The 16495-nt window shown below is 41.1% G+C and overlaps 2 protein-coding genes across 18 annotated transcripts in view; one reads left to right on the top strand and one right to left on the bottom strand.

The window, feature by feature from the left end:
* Nucleotides 1-4323, top strand: part of JADE1 (jade family PHD finger 1) — a 153381-nt gene extending 149058 nt beyond the window's left edge. For 5 of the 16 annotated variants that reach the window (XM_054064485.1, XM_054064484.1, XM_054064486.1 and 2 more), the window contains one exon: nucleotides 795-4323. In XM_054064485.1, coding sequence (XP_053920460.1) covers nucleotides 795-1696 — 902 coding nt within the window. In that variant the 3' untranslated portion in view covers nucleotides 1697-4323. The remainder of the gene's footprint in view (nucleotides 1-794) is intronic. The other 11 variants (XM_054064480.1, XM_054064472.1, XM_054064483.1 and 8 more) reach the window with 3 other exon arrangements.
* SCLT1 (sodium channel and clathrin linker 1) overlaps nucleotides 1829-16495 on the bottom strand; it is a 43142-nt gene continuing 28475 nt past the window's right edge. For both annotated transcript variants that reach the window (XM_054064489.1, XM_009566189.2), the window contains exons 19-21: nucleotides 11520-11598; nucleotides 10348-10443; nucleotides 1829-7706 (exon numbers count right to left, since the gene is read on the bottom strand). In XM_054064489.1, the coding sequence (XP_053920464.1) occupies nucleotides 7644-7706; nucleotides 10348-10443; nucleotides 11520-11598 (238 nt within the window). In that variant the 3' untranslated portion in view covers nucleotides 1829-7643. The remainder of the gene's footprint in view (nucleotides 7707-10347; nucleotides 10444-11519; nucleotides 11599-16495) is intronic.

The following is a 16495-nucleotide window of genomic DNA, read 5'->3' as shown; positions in this document are numbered from 1 at the left end:
CAGGCTAATGACTAATTTTGAAGGACAAAACGGATCTCATTCATTCTCATTAAGATCTTGTGTGGTCCACCACACGCCAGCAGATTGGAAGGCAAAATGATCTCTGTAGCTGCACTAGTGGGCACGACGCTATAGAAAGTGGTAAGTCTGAGTTCTGATCCAGGGGCACGGAATGGCTGCTTCGGATCCTTGCTGGTGTGATGACTGCTTACGACAGAGAGAGCAAGGCTTACATTCAGGGGCCAGATAGCACCCAGTAACTCTGTGTTTACAAGCGCTGCTGTGTTAGTGTTCATTCTGGGCTTCTTTGCATCTTTAAAGAAATGAATTTTGAAAAGGTAGCACTTTGGGTTTAAAACAGCACAGTTTTTTGCTGCCTGACCTCATTGACAGTACTCTTTTCCCAGAAAGGTGAATAACTTCAAAGCTGCTGCATTAACTAGATTATCCTTGAAAGATTCAGTAACTGCTAAGCCGTATTTTAGACAGAATCAATCGGATCCACTTGCTGGCTGCTCACCCCCAGGAGGCTCTGTTCTAGTGGATAGAGCAGGGCTAGGGTTTGTATCTGCTACAAGTGAGAGTAGCGCAGTAAGTGACACCAGCAGCACATTGTGAAACTGCGCCACAGCCTCGTAACAGTGCTGTGAAGGTGCCAGATAGGCAACCAGATAGCTGTTTACGCTGAAGAACAGGTCAGGCGTAAGGAACTGAGTTAAAACAGGTACATTCGATAGGGCTATTTATCCAGACACGGAATTGCTTGACTCTAACTGACATTTGTTTACATTTAGGTGTGCCTTCCTCATTCTCCACAATGGAAAACACAGTGTTGTTCAATAGTCCCTCTTTGGGCCCCAACGCCCCCAAGATAGAGGATTTGAAATGGCATTCTGCGTTCTTCAGGAAACAAATGGGCACATCTCTAACCCACGCTTTGAAAAAACCACACAAGAGGGATAGAGTAAGAAACACTTCTGGGAATGACAACAAAGCCTTGCTGAGGCAGCCCGGGCAAAGGGAAGGCGGTGCAGCTCCCGGTGGCTTTTTACATTTTGACAAGAACTTTGCAGAACCACGGATTGTATCGGCACAGCAGAAAAACGGCATCGTTCTACCAGAGCACAGAAAAAGAAGAGACAATCGTCCACAGTGCGAGGTGATCAAGGCAGAACTAAAGGAAAAGACTTCTAAACACAACCACAAGCCGCTGAGACCCACGGAACTCTCTCAGAGGCAATCAGAAAATAAAAGGGCTGTGAACCACTCTGGTGGTAGGTCAGCGCCTGGCACACGGAGGGATATAGTGCCTAAATGCAACGGGGGGCTCGTCAAAGTAAACTCTAATCAGACAGTAGTTAAAGTGCCTACAGCGCCCACAAGCCCGGTGAAAAACTGGGGTGGATTCCGAATTCCAAAGAAGGGGGAGAGACAACAGCATGGCGAGAGCCTGGAGGAGACCTGCCGCCAGAACTCCAGCTACCCCTACCTGGGCATGGGCAGAGTTTCACCGAAGGACAGGGCAAAAAGCAAGCTAAAGCCTGACAGCGAAAATGACGGGTACATCCCCGATGCCGAAATGAGTGACTCGGAGACTGAAGTGGCTGACAAAAAGTGCAGGCAGCAGAGGCTCAGTCCGAACAGCGCCATCAGCAGAAGGACGGACATTATTAGGAGAAGCATCCTGGCGTCCTGACTGGACACACGGACGCAGTGTCAGCACCATGGTTGGTAGCGTCACTGCCTACAAGCCAACTCCACATTATTTATCGCTGTGAGAGAGGGGAGTTTAGATGTGGCTACGGACTGACAATTGAGAGCCCATATCCTTGAGCTGTATAAACATGTTTACATGCACTTAAAGCTGGGGGGGGGGCTTTACCTCCGCCCCTCAAATTCTGTAAGAAATTTGAATCTCCTTTATTTGCAGCTGTCCTGAGTAACAGAGAAATGCCATCGCTATTAAAATACAATTTGTGATGAACACTAGAAAAACTTACAAAAACCTTTTAGAAGGGGCTAGGGTGGAGAGGGGGAAGGAAGCTGCATTCATCCCTTTTAGCTAAAAAGCACTGATAAAATAGTACTCCCTTCCCCTGCCTCCTGGAAAAGCACAAGCTCTTAATTTAACTGAGGTGTATTGAATCAAAGATGGTTGTTTAACCACGCTGCACTGCTAATCCCCATGACAAACGGCCACTTCCCTTGGATGGTGGCAGGTCTTTCTCCTCTGTTTGCAGAATGTTTTCTGTTGCATTCAGTTTGAGCGTAGAAGGGCAGCTGAAAACCCTCCCCGAGTTCCAGAGTTTACATGTAAAGAGAGGTCAGGACTGGAGCTGCCTTGCGGTGCAACAGCTTGAAAAGACTCAGACTTGAGCACAGAGGATGCTCTCAAGTGACTCAGTTCTGCGAAAGGGAGCAGGCGTGGGGGTTACTGCACCCCGCAGGATAACCCGGCGCCTGCCCCCAGGAGTACAGGACAATTCATGAGAGAGATTTCGAAGGCACTAGGCAGTAGGATTTCCCAAAGCCCACGAGATATGCACTAATGGTATGTATTGGGAAAGCCAGGCTTAGGACACTAAAGGGTTGCTTTAAAAGTGGACATGAATATATATTTTTAAGTAGAATAAAATGAAAAGGCAATAAATTGTGATTAGCTCTTTACAGTCAAATGAAGAAAAAAAATATTTCATTCTATTCTGGACTAGATTTGATGGAAGAGGGAACTCATTTTCTGATTGTGTACTTTTTTTTTTACTAATTGCAAATGGCAATAACTAGTAAGCTATGAGCAATAATGTCACAGATCATTAGGATACTGTTTTGTACTGAGTGCACATAAACCAGTGGAGTGATAGGAGCCTGTAAATGTTGGAATTCTGCATCTATGTACGTCAGGTTCGTACTGGTGAAGATATTTAAGCACCCATGTGTTACAGAAAGACAGGCATGAACAGAAAGACGCCCCCCTCCACCCTTTCCCTACTCCTAGCCTGCCGTTACCCCATCCGCTCACCACTTAACGCGAGACCATAGCCTCCTGAGCAGGGAACGTTTAAAACACAGTAGAACTCTGCAAGAACGGAGTCTTCCCGAGGAGTCAATTGAAAAAAAACCAAGGCTTAGTAACACCCTGCCTTGCTATGCAAGTTATCACTTAATTAAACACGGCAAGAGAACGTATCCCCATCATTTGTTTGTGAACTCAAAAGTCTTAACCTTTTGATACCTTTTGGGGTGATGTTGAGGAATGGGAATTTTGTGTAAGATAGCGTACTTGTAGAAAACCACTGCTGCTCCCAAGACGTTTGATTAACTTTGAGACTTCCAGAGGTGAAAGTCAAACAGGGCTCTGGTGAATCTGAAGTTACAGTCGCTCTTGGGATATGTTAAAAGTCCTTACTCAATCAAAGAACAACAGACAGACAAAAGGTGAACGCAGGTAAGTTCTACTCGACATACAGCATCGTTTTCCAGACAGGCACTCTTATTTCTATAAGAAGCTCATGACTATAGGGAATTATTTGTCAAGCCATAGATGGAATAATCAAAATTTTGATTCTAAGTAAACACTGAACCTCACGCCAGTTTGGAAGAGGTACCTTGTTAATTTGCACTATTATAAATGCTACCATTGTGCAGAATTAATGCCTTACCTGTTTTGCTCCCCGACATTTAGGTTAATAAGCTTTCTAAGTTAAGCAGAACCAAAACCAAAAAAGCTCTAAGACGACTGCAGTGTGACCAGCTCTGTAGGTTAGTTTTGTCTCCCGTGCTTAGCACTCAGCAGAAGAGGCAGCGTAAGTACAGCAGTGACAATACAAACCCAGCCCTGTATTTTATTGGGATAGAACCATTTGCTGGATTTCTGTTTTTAAGCGCTACCTTTCCTCGTGCAGACTGACCAAGAGATCTGCGATGCTGACTGGTGTATTCTGTCAAACCGTAGGCTAGTTGAACTTCTGTAAAGTTGCCTGGAATGCCATTTGTTAGGTTGTAAACTCCCACAAATCTCAATGAAGGGTTATACGTCTTGTGTATAAATCTGAATTTCAGAAATTGGAGAGAACTGTCATGACATTTGTAAAACCTTGTACAGAAGATTTTTCACCATGTGCCTCGCTTTGGTGTCCATTCAGCTGAAATGAATTACAAAAGGTGCATGAAGAGAAACAGATAGAAATAAAAAGTATATGTAGAGATGACTATTTTATATTACATGGCCCAATCCTGTATTTATTTTCTCCCTTTTTTGAAGTATTTATAAAGACCTAGTTGAAGACAGCTGTATTTTTTGTTAAAATATTCAGTAGAATTGTGCCTTTTTGTCTGTATGTGAATAAATGCTGTACATTTTTGCAGTATCCTTGCCAGCAGCGTTTTAGAATTTGCTTGAGTTAAACATTGCACTGCAGTGATGCGAACAACCTTCCTGGTTAAATTAAGCTTTAATTTGGATTATGAGAGGTATCAAAATACACCCTAGAGTTGCAAGAGGATTTTTTTTGGAGGGATTTGTTACTGGCAGCAGTGCCCATCCCATCCACAGAAACCTGTTTGCTTTTGGGCCTTGAAATCCTCAAAGAGATGTCGCTTACCTCAAATAGATTACATTTGTTGATATGTGATGTCCTTCTGAAGTCCATAATCTTCATCCACATTCCACTGGAAGAAGAATGGGAGGCTTCTCACTGGCCCATCTCCCAGATAAGAACGCTGATAGACATCCATTATGAACCACCTACACTCAAGCAATGCTGACAGAGAGCGTTCGCTGCTATAGCAGGATCTCTAGAGGACAAGACATGAAGGGCACAGGAGGTCCTTTCCTCTTGCTTCCTCTACACTCAAGATGTGGAAACATGGAACAGACTTGAAGCAAGACCAGAAAAGGACAAGGCGGTGAAGGCACAGGTCTGGCAGGACATCTTAGAAAACAGGTATGGTAAGTGATTTTTCTTAGATCTGTACTTGCATCACGTGCAGTCACCATGTGGGCAACTGAGTGGTGCCCCTCAAGAACATAGGTCAAAGAACGAAGATGAAGGGATGGGCCCCTAAGAGTTACTGGTAAGAAAACTTTTCAGGCTGTAAATCCAAGTCTGAGAAGGGTTCCTGCAGCTGCTTTACAGATCTTGCTGAAAGGCCCTGCAGTGCCAGGGTTACCCGAGCAAGGCTGGGTCAGAGCTGAGGCCAGCTGGCGAAACCGCTTAAACAGACCATGGAAAAGGTTCTTGTGTGCAGCGAGAGGTCCTTTAGTATCTGCTACAGGGCTCTCGGGAGGACCCAAAATGAAACTCCTACTTCCTTCACAGTCAGTTTCTCTCTCCTGTTGAAGGGAAGTTACTCTTTACCTTGAAACTTGTCTTAAATAGTTTTTATACAATGGGAAGCATTAATATTACACCGGGGAATCTTTAAAAAAGCAGTCAAAACTTGGTGTTGGTGTGGGAAAGGCAGGCAGAGGAGACGCAACTTTTCAATAGAAGAGTGACAAAAAATACATAGATGGAAACAAATGTAAAACAACCAAGACAGATGGTTGAAAAGCCTGCAGCTCGATTCCATGAAATAATCCTATATATGGGGAAAAAGCAAATCGTACCTAACCAGCAAGCCTCAAATTTTAATTGCCTCGGCTAGGGCCTTTCCTCTGAAAGCCCAACTTGTGAGCAACATGCCAGAAACCTCTCTAGAAGCCAAATGGAACTGAAAGGAGGTGGTTGTAGGGTGACAAGCTTAACCTGACCACATTCCTTTCTGTGGTTCAGACAGATGGACTGGGTCAATTTTTAGCTGCTTGGAGGATTAGGCAGGCAGATGGAAGGGGACATTTTTTTATTTCCGGTGTTGGCTGCCATAATTGCTCGGCTGCCCCTTCACTGTACTGGGAGATACTTGTGTCACCACTGCAATTCATATTCTGGCAAAGAACCCTTCAACAAGAGCTACAGCACGTGCTGAAATCAATGTACCCATAATTAAAAGGGAACCAGGCAGGTGCCCTTCTGTGCCTCAAGCAACAAATACACAAATACAAAAGTTCTAGCCCAAGAACTGACCTGCCATTTTCAGCCAGGTTTCACTTCACAGCTAAAGCATCTCTTTAAGGAGTAACCAGGATTAATGGCTCACATAAAATGATGTCTCTTGTAGACAGGTGGTCTCCTTATCATCTCAGATATGCACTATGCAAATGAAAATGAGGCGCTTGGTTCTTACCTTCCCTTCCATCGTATATGTGGTTGACTGATTAAAACCTCACAGCACCAGATGTTTGGAGCTTCTGGACAATGTACCCTTGTTCTTTGAAGTCTTTTAGCAAAAAAGAGACCACAATGGATACAGGGATGTATCAAACTGAGAAAGTAGGAGTAAAGAATTGCAGGAAATAATAAGCAGGATTTTTATTCTTGAGGTTGAAGGCATCCTGTAAGCTGTACTTAACAGCCAGGTTTTCCAGGAGGTAGCACAAACTCGTCAATGACATGTGGCGATCAGCCCTCTAAAATGCAAATATGGTGAAGGTCCACTGCAACAGGCGTATGGGCTTGTTAGTCCAAAACAACAGTTTTTCCTTATAAATTAGGCAAGTGTTATCCATCAACTGAATTAAGAGTTATTAACCATAATTACACTCTTTGCATTTACAAAAAAGGACAAGAAATTACATCAGGTACCTAAGCCCAAGATGGGAGCGCTTCAGAATCAGTTAACACCTATCAAACATTTATAATATGTGCTGAAAGAGAAAACATAGCTCAAGTCTGATTTTAGAATGACACATACAAAGTTCCTCAACTATTAAACGTATGCAAGAGGATTCCCACATCCTGGCATGTGAAGAATTCAAACACACAGTTTCCAAATGCATAAAAGCTGGATGACTGGATGCCTTCACCGACTTTGTACAAAGTGAAGAAGAGAATGGAATTTCTCAGACACACACAAACCAAGAGAGCAGATCAATGAAAAAGCAAGGAACAATTGTAAAACAGTAATTGGGAGGAAAAAGCACAACTGAAGAAAGATTCCGGTCCTTAGAAACCAGCTGTATGAACAGCCATAGCAGCGCTTTATTTACTACCCGTTTCCCACAGGCATCAGCACAAACCAAACTGAATTCTTAAAACTGGAAGGCAATGGGGGCATTTTACATGTGTAACACCTACCATAAAACCAGGAACTCTTTGACATTCATTGTGAAATCAGTGTGTTACAACAGTTCATAAAGGCTCTTCAAAATGTTCCCAAGTTACTGCACCGTAAAGAACAATTAAAGGTATTGGCTGCACGTGAGCAAAGCTGTTTATTAATTTCAATGGAATTTTATCTGCTCCTATACGCAATCTTGTTAGAGTTGGAGGTGCTGTTTTCGAGACCAAAAAAGTCCCACATGCCCCAGCACTGTATCAGATTGTTTCATCTGCTACATTAAAGACTTAATTTACATTTTGCAGTCTTTTTGCAGTCTTTACGTTGCGTACAGATAAAGCATCTTCATCAACTCTCCTTACCTGAAGAGAAAATATTTATATTTTACAAGCCTTGCTATGTCTTTGACTTCAGTGCTCCAATACGGAGTTTCTCCAGCAATCTCTGAACTCTATCATGGTGTCAATGAAGAATATTTTTATTTTTCAAATGTTTTCCAGATCCTTCAGGGAAGTGGCTTTTTTCTTCTGTGTAGTTATCAAGCTGAGCTGTAATTAAAAACAAGGAGTGAGAAAGTTTCTTATATAATTTTTTTGTAAGAGCAAAGTATCAGTAGAAATTCCATGGAAGGTGCCCTGAAGGAGAAGGAAAAGCACAGTGAGTGGGAATTTGCAGTGAAGAGAAGAATTTACAATGCACTCTACAGATGACAACTGCTTTTCTCTTACTTCAGATCCCAAAAAATTAAAGAAGATCAAAGATCAGGTAGCAGGAGTATCCTTTAAAGACATCTACATGGAATACAGACATTGTTTGCACCTGTGCAAACATCAGCTTGTATTTTTTTGTTTCTTACTGAATTGCTATTATTTAATAATAAGCTTAGATTCACAATAAAAAATGCAATTCCTAGACTCCCCAACAGTCCAGTTTTAGCCTATGTTGGATTTAATTTTACCAGTAAGCTGGATAATGTTATGAGAATACATAATTAAGTCAGAAAGTAGCCCTCAACCTACAGATTCAGAATACCGACAAGAGCTGCCATTCTGAATCTGAGGAAGCACAGAGAGAAACATTCATTCTTTGGAGACGTAGAAGTGAATGAACACCTCGTTTTTTCAGATTCAGAAGAGCGGACGTTCTTGCAGGGAGAGAAGGGGCTTGGCACAAAAATTCTTCTGTCCCTACGACAAAGTCATACCTGACAGCCAGCAGCAGTAACTTCGGCCAAGCCTGGAGAGGACAAGGCAGTTCTGAAGACTGGAGACACGATCTGGACAACAGTTCAGCTGCTAAGGCTCTTACTAAACGCGTCAAGACTAGTGAGAAACAGTTACTTATGGATGTTTCAGGAACAGCAAAACCTTTTCCTATATGGGCACCCTCGAAGGGTGATGTGACTGTGTGTTTTAAGGGAAGATAGCACCTCAGAATTAGAGCTGAACAGATCCATATAAGAAACAGGAGGTAAAAAAAACACCCAAACACTCATTCAGAGCAAATTTTCACCAGCTGGGCAGACCCTGTCATGACAGAGAGCATTTACAGCCAGGAAACACAGCTTACGTTACGATGGCTTGGCAGCTAGGCCCGTCTATTCACTGCTGTTGTGAGAAAAAATGCCATTTGTCCCTAATTGGACAATTTAGATCAACCAAACATTTACTCTCAGCAACTCACATGGGATACCCCACATTAAAAAGCTGTAATTTGCAACTGAGTTTCCTAAATCACTGTAAAAAACGAGGAGGCAGAAAGATCGCCTTTACTTTTGGAGACCAACTTGAGTAACAAATTTACTTGGCAAATAAGTGAACCCAGTGTAAAAAAAAACATGGGATTTTGCTTCAAGATGCATAACTTGAATAGGATGGAAAAAAAAGAATACCGGATGGAACAAACCCTACCTACAGTCCAGCAGAGAAAATTAAGAATTATAGGTCACACAGGATTTAGATAATTAAAGCTTGAGGTTTCTTTCCCTGAAGAGAAGAAAACCTTTCCTCTCAATATCCCTAATGTCTAGAAGTACTGAATAAAGCTGGAACGAGTTGTAAGAGAACTGGGAAAACAAGGCAGCAATGATTCAGCTCTATGTGATTGCAACGCTGCCAAGGTCTTGGGCACATAAATAGTTCTAACAGACAGACTTGCTCTGGAGTTTTCATAATCGCCAAAACACGTACTGAGCACGTTTACTGTGGCAGCAAGATAGGTGCACCATCCCTTCCTTGGGATGGAAAAAAACCCATTATTTCCTATTCTGTATACACAATTTTCAGTATTTTTGACATTGCAGGACTTGCTGTGCCTGTCACATATAACTGATGATAGCTGCCGTGGGGGCACTTCAACAGCCCTTGGGGATACAGCTACTGGAGGTTATTAATGACAACACAGGTGGACAGACAAGAAGTTAACAACTCCGGAAGTTGATGTGACATGGCAGAAGGTACTCAAGGTTGCCATCTCGTGAACACTAAACAGGCTGACACTATCAATGCTGTCCTGCAACCACTTCACACCATTTCCCCAGCTCTTTGTGCAGCCACACAATGAATTAGACCAGGGAACTTGCTTGGCTGAGAAGAACACAGAGTTCCTACAAAACAGCTATGCTGCCTAGCGATTTTTATGAAGGCAGTTTTCTAGCCATCAACTCAAGATACCTTTGAATCGGACTCCCCAGAAGATAGGTGAAGGAAGCAGCACATTTGCTCTTTATCATGTGAAGCTGTCATGTGTGATCGCTGCAGTAGGTTACACTGAGCTACAAAAGCACACTGTGTGGCAACAGGAGCTGCAGTTATTTAAGGAGGTTTTTTTTCCCACTTTGTTAATTTGCTGCCATTTCTGAAGACAGAAATGATCATAAACCTTCAACTCGCACGTTTTGAACCACACAAGTTTCATTCACATCAAATTCATTTCCATAAACAAATCTATAACGTCACTTAAGCATCCTGTCAGAGGGTGGCATTTTGTCAGAGGGTGGCATTTAATTGCATATGCATCAGTTTTGTGATGACGCATACAAATCACAAGCTGCTAGTTAAAACTATAGTAGTGATAATGCACAGATCTGATCACCTCTGCCTCAGCAATGATACAAAGCGAATATTGTTGTGATATGCAACACAATTTTTTAAATGCACTTTGGCAACATGCTTTTTCTCACTTTCGTACCTTTTGAGATGCTGTAGCTGCCCTCTGTTCTGCCTGGCTCAGTCGCCTTTGAAGGCTACTGATGTATTCTCGATAGTCCATCATTAATTTTTCATCCTGTGTAAACGAAATATCTCATTACAAACGCAAAGTTCTTTTTTACCAGATCCACCCACATTGTAGTGAAAAAGCTTAAAACAAGAGGAACTTAACAAGTGGAACTGGTCATCACTTAGAATGAGACTGAAGACACAGTGCTGCCGCACAACAGAGAATTTCAAGCTCAAATACGATATCCTATGACTCTTCAATCAGATTACTGTGCAGAGGAAGTTGTACTCATTTCACCATCTTGGAGTAAGATGCACAGAAGCTGACATTTTCAATAGGCAATTTCATTCATGGAATCTCACAATGTAAAAGTTTTAGTTATACTCAAAGGGGAGAAGAATGTACTCGATAATACAAGTGAAATGATAAACTTGCTACAGATTCACTTCATCAAAGGGTCTGTATCAAGTCTTTCTTAACAATCCTTTGCTTCAGAAATCTGTCCTCGCATCAGCCCCATTCTTCTCCTCTGAATAGTACAGCACTACAAAAACCACCACCGAAGGGACCATCCTAGATAGAACTGGATGTTATCTGAGATTTATGAGGCTGACAGGATAGCTGTTTTCTAAAATGGCCATTAATTATTGAACAACACACATTCCAAAATAACCCTGCCCTTAATCTTTAATGGACAGTGCTTTTATCTATATGCATACATATACGTGCAGTATAAATTCCACTATGCCCGGTATGCTGAGAATCTGATATCCCTGCATATGCTACATTATCCGTAACACAATGCCAGCTCCTCTCTAGAGGGCTCCATGCACACACAGGCACCAGTGACTTCAGAAACATTTCCTGAATTGTCCAAACCTGCTACAGTAGTAACCTTGAAAGATGATCTCCCCCTTACCTTTTCTTGTAATCTGAGAGTAAAGTTCATTTGTCTTCCTGCCATTTAAACACCTCAGTCCGCAGAAACAGCAGGGTTTTCCAGTTACAGCTACTGCTGTCAAAAATCCTTATTTTTTTTCTGCACCAGCAACATAACTCATCTAAATAGGTTTCTGTTAAGGTCCAATGTACGCGCATCAGGTTGTAACTGAAAGTAGTTGTCGTATCGGTCATTATCTTACCTCAACTGCCTTTTCATTTGCCATTTCCAGTTGAGATATGAGCTCCTGGCTACGGAGTTTTTGCTGATTCAGCTCACTTCTAGAAATCAGAAGAAAAGACATTGATCAACACATACTAGCATACCAGTTATTGGAATATAATTCTATAGGTACTTTCTCGCTTTGTAGGGGCTTATGGTGTATATTTACTTACCATGTTGCTCTTAAAAGAATGATTTCAAAAGCGCTACCTAGCACTGAGTGTTTTCAAAACTCTAATGGCAGAGGAATGAGTTGCATTTCTTTGAATCAACAGGACTTTGTCAAGAGCAGTTGATATTTTACAGAGTTATTTTTTTCTGTTTATTGAATCTTATTTTGCAGGTACATTATCAAATATGCTATAAATATAAGCTACGTTTACACACTGAACTCAGTTTTTCGGTTAACATTCTAATTAGTGTCCCATGAGCAGACATTTTTGAAGGTGCTTTGAAGTACCTAAAACCAAATCATTCTATACATGTGAGACACGACAACATAACGCTTATGAGAAAAACATCACCTTCTTCAAAGTAGTCCTTTTATACTGAAAGAGTTTTAGTGATTCTGAATTTGTATAGTACTGAAGACAAAAAATAGCTGGGCTATGGTAAACAACTTGGAGTCTGTGCCCTAAGGAAACAGCTCTTGCCTTCTGTCCTCATGAGCCACCGAAGGAAAGGGATGACCAAAGACTGATAAAATGTCTGAACATTGGTAATTTTAGCCAAAGAAAGATACAGAACTAAACGGGCTGCTCTAAGAAGCATCACAAAAAAAAAAAAAAAAAATGGTGTGATCAAGCTTCTTGCCACCAGTTTCTCCTTCTATGTTGAGCTCCAAGCATATTTGTGAAGAATTTTCAAATCTATCCTCACTTTCCCCAGTGAAATCACCTTCATGAATATGAAGCACACTGACAACACTCAGAATGGTGATAGTTAACTTCCAGGTGCTCTGCCTAGCACTGAAACTACATGCACTGCAAAGGCAGCCAAAGCCTTTATTCTTTCTGGGGAATGGAGACAAAGTAGGAGATAACCTCAGATCTCCACCTTCAAAAGCCTCTGCTCTTTTAATGATGGCATTTAGTTCTCAGCAATAATTTAGTCTTAGAATCTTTTAAACTTAGTGTTTCATAAAGTTTGACTGGAAACCGCTATGTGGCACTTGAAATAGAAGGCTGCAATCTGTCTGTTAACATAAGGTTGCAAGTGTACATGGCTGGTAGTTTCCAATCCCTTGTTCTCAACCAACCTCTCTGAGCAATCCCAGGGTAGATATCCCAAACCCAGGATTTAGAACTCTGATTTAGAACTCTGATTTTAAGGGGACATGGCTCAACGATTTTCAGTAGTTAGGTTGCCGGACATAAAATAAACATGCAGAGCTTTTGGGAAAGAATCAAGTCAGAGGGCAAAACAGAAGTGATGAGAAAAGCAAAGGTTCTCTCTTTAGGCTGCAAGGCTTTAAAATACTGAAAATAGAATCATAGAATAGCTTGGGTTGGAAGGGACCTTAAAGATTATCCAGTTCCAACGGCCTGCCATGGGCAGGGATACCTTCCACCAGACCAGGCTGTTCAAAAGCCCCATCCAGCCTGGCCTTAAACACCTCCAGGGAGGCAGAATTCACAGCTTCCCTGGGCAACCTGTTCCAACCTATAAATACATTATGCCTGTGTTATCACATGCAAATGTTTTTATATAAAGTAAGAATTAAAGATGGATTAAAACTGCAGGATCAAGACAGCATGTTAAAACTTAACACTGGTACTGCAATTACTTTGTAATCGGTATCAAGCATTGAGATGAAGCGTTTTCAATATAGAAGCCCTAATGAACAGCTGGGGTTTGAAAGTTCAGTTTATAAAAAAAATATTTTATTAGCAAAACAAAAAGTTTACACAGTTCCTGTCATATCTTTTCATACAAACCTTTTCAAAATAAACTCTCTAGAAATCTATTCAAACGCTACTCCTTACAACACATCGGCTGATTATGTTCAAGTTTAATGATGCTAGTAAAAAAGGCTTCGAAAATAAGGAAATTCTTCAACTCCGACAAACCATCTGCATTGTTGCATCATCTCAGAAGACTATCCAGGGATTCGTTCTCTAAATTAAAAATTCTTAGTTACTAAAACCCATCCGTCTTCTATACTTGTACCAAAGCGTGGGATTAGCTCTCTTAGCGGCAGAGGCCATAAACAGAGTTCATATGCTGACATACAGCTGTGTTATCAAGAAATTATACTCCAATCACACTGGGTGTGTATTTAAAGAAAACAATTTAACCTCATAAGCATAAGGAAACATGATGGCTACTGATTCATTCTGATTGTCAACCCTCCTCCATGCACGTTATGAGATTTTAATAGTAAAATTGAGCAGTAACGCAAATTGCTGAATAATCTGATCAGTCCCTACTTCATGTTGTCTTTGTTAAATGAGTTGGAAAACAAAAGGTGAGTTTTAGTGTTTTGGCAGACAGGTGATAAATCCACCCGCTGTAGCACGCATGTTCTGCAAAGCTCACATATGACAAATACAGCACGTGCCAGCTGTTTTTTCAGTTGAATTATACTATAATATGCTTCAGTTACTCTTAGTAATTACAAATTTTGTATACTGCCAGTACCTGCAGCTGTCTCTCATCCTGTTAATTTTTTTCTCTAATGAACATCTTAAAATAAGCAGCTAAGGCTGCCAAACACTACAGAAGTGCAGCCAAGAATAATGTTTGAGAAACAGTGGAAACTTCTTCATCTCAAGATGCTGCGCGACTCACTCCCTGCACTGTATGGGATGTAGGCAGAAAAAGGCGGTCCTGGCCAACACTTCATACACAGGCACCAAAAAAAGTCATTCTTCGGAGGCAGATTCTTTTCAATTATAAAAACGATAAAACTGAGGACTCCAGTTCACTGCATTCTATTGATTATTCTTGGACAGAACTGAATTGACAGCAGACACACAACTATCAAAACGCAAGCCTGTTGAAACACGGCAAGTAAGCAAACCGGTTCAACTAAAATTAAGTGTCTCAAAAGCTACATTTGTCCTTCAGTCTCCAGGTGGATTGGCCCAGCTGGCAGGTAAGTCTCTCTCTCACTCCCCACCAAGTAAAGGGGAGGAGAACCAGAAGGGTACAGGTGTGAAAAAAAACTCATGAGTCAAAAGAAAGACAGTTTAATAAGTGAAGGAAAAAAAAAAAATGATGCAAAAGCACTCACTCATCATTCATCACTAGCACACCAATGCCCAGTCAGTACCCAAACAACAGCTGCTCTGGAAGAATTCCACCCAGTTTTATTGCTGAGCACAGACAGCATCATATGATGTGGATATTTCCTGGGTCAGTCGTCCCGGCTCTCCCCCCTCCCAACTGCTTGTGCACTCCCCATCTACTCACTGCTGGGGTGGAGTGAGAAGCAGAAAAGGCCTTGACTCCATGTAAGCACTGCTCAGCAAAGCTAAAACATCAGTGTGCTGTCAACACTGTTTTGGTCATAAATCTAAAATACAGCACCATACAGGCTGCTATAAAAAAAATCAACTCCAGCCAAATCCAGTAGAGGTCTTTAAGAAGCATTAAATTCTCCTTAACTTCAAGTGTAAAATTCCCCTGAACTGAATCTGAGAGTGATAGTTTTTGTATGTGTTTATAAACACATACATACATACATAGATTAAAGTCATTTTACCTACATATACATCCGTAGAGAAAGAAAAAAATATCTAAATTCCATAGAGGAGCCTTGGGACAACTCGTGTTTAAATAAATACGAGTCCTACACCACTGTTTTACAATCTTTATCAGTACTCATTCATTTGCATAACTATTTCATAATGGCAAATATTTGCTGTCTAAGTTCACTTCAGTAATGTGTCATTAGAACTCAAAGTACACCTAAAGTGGATGCAATCAAAAGTCAGAACAGCTTTGTTTCAAAGCCTCCAAGACTAGATGTTCTGGAGGAGTAACGAGAATGAAAACTAGTCATGAGCTGTTAGCCACAGCCAAGAGCAACATTTTTATTTGGAACGATGACCTATGCTGCAAGTAGCACTGACCTCGGTTACCTTCAAGACTGACTTTTGGCACAAGTATATTGAAATAAAAACAGTTCCTTGCCCTTCTGCAAGGCAAAGGCGAGGTCTATTGCAAATAAACCCTTCTAAAAGGTCCAGCATCTTAAGATGCTTAAAGGGAAGAAAACTTCTCATAAATGATGACTGTAATGTGTTTTTATGAAGGAATGGTGGAATTTAGTCTACAAATATTAAATGCATTGCTTGTTTCAGCACTGTTTTTTTTTAATTCCAAGTTCAATTTTATAGGCAATGATTATGTTTAATTTGAACTGAGATCCAAATGTCCAAGAAAGCACAGAATAATTTTCAGTGAAGCCTGAAGGTATCAATTTATCAACATTTTTATCTACAAGGTTTTTCACTGATCTACTTGATTCTCATGTTTAAAACACCCTCACTCTGCTCTACTGCTACAGGTTGCAAAATTTACCTCTTTTTTTTTTTTTTAATTAAAAATCACCTTATGTTCACAGATATTCCTTAATTTCTTAAAAATGTGTCTTTAATGCTTCCTTTATGCACACAGATTACACCTCACAAAAAAACCCCAGTGCAGACTTAGAAGATAATAAATGAGCAGCAAGAAATATGGAAAAGTTAGCGGCTGCTGCAGGGAAGTCAGTAAAGAAGCCAAACTGTTTCAGACACCTTCCCATGGAAACTGCAAGTAATGAGAATAGAACCAAAATTCATGATCTGTTGCTGGTTTTAAGGCAAAGGAATGGGAAACACCTACACTAACAAATGGGACAGTGACTCAATGCTTACTGCTGCACTAACAGCAAACTCCTGGTGAAATGTAATATAAAGTGGTTTTATATAAACCACCTCTGCAGTATACATGGATATAACTGCGTTA

Source organism: Cuculus canorus, chromosome 4, assembly GCF_017976375.1.
Source record: "Cuculus canorus isolate bCucCan1 chromosome 4, bCucCan1.pri, whole genome shotgun sequence".
Lineage (NCBI taxonomy): Eukaryota > Metazoa > Chordata > Aves > Cuculiformes > Cuculidae > Cuculus > Cuculus canorus.
Note: the sequence above shows the minus strand (reverse complement) of the source record. Positions and strands in the feature narration are given on the sequence as shown.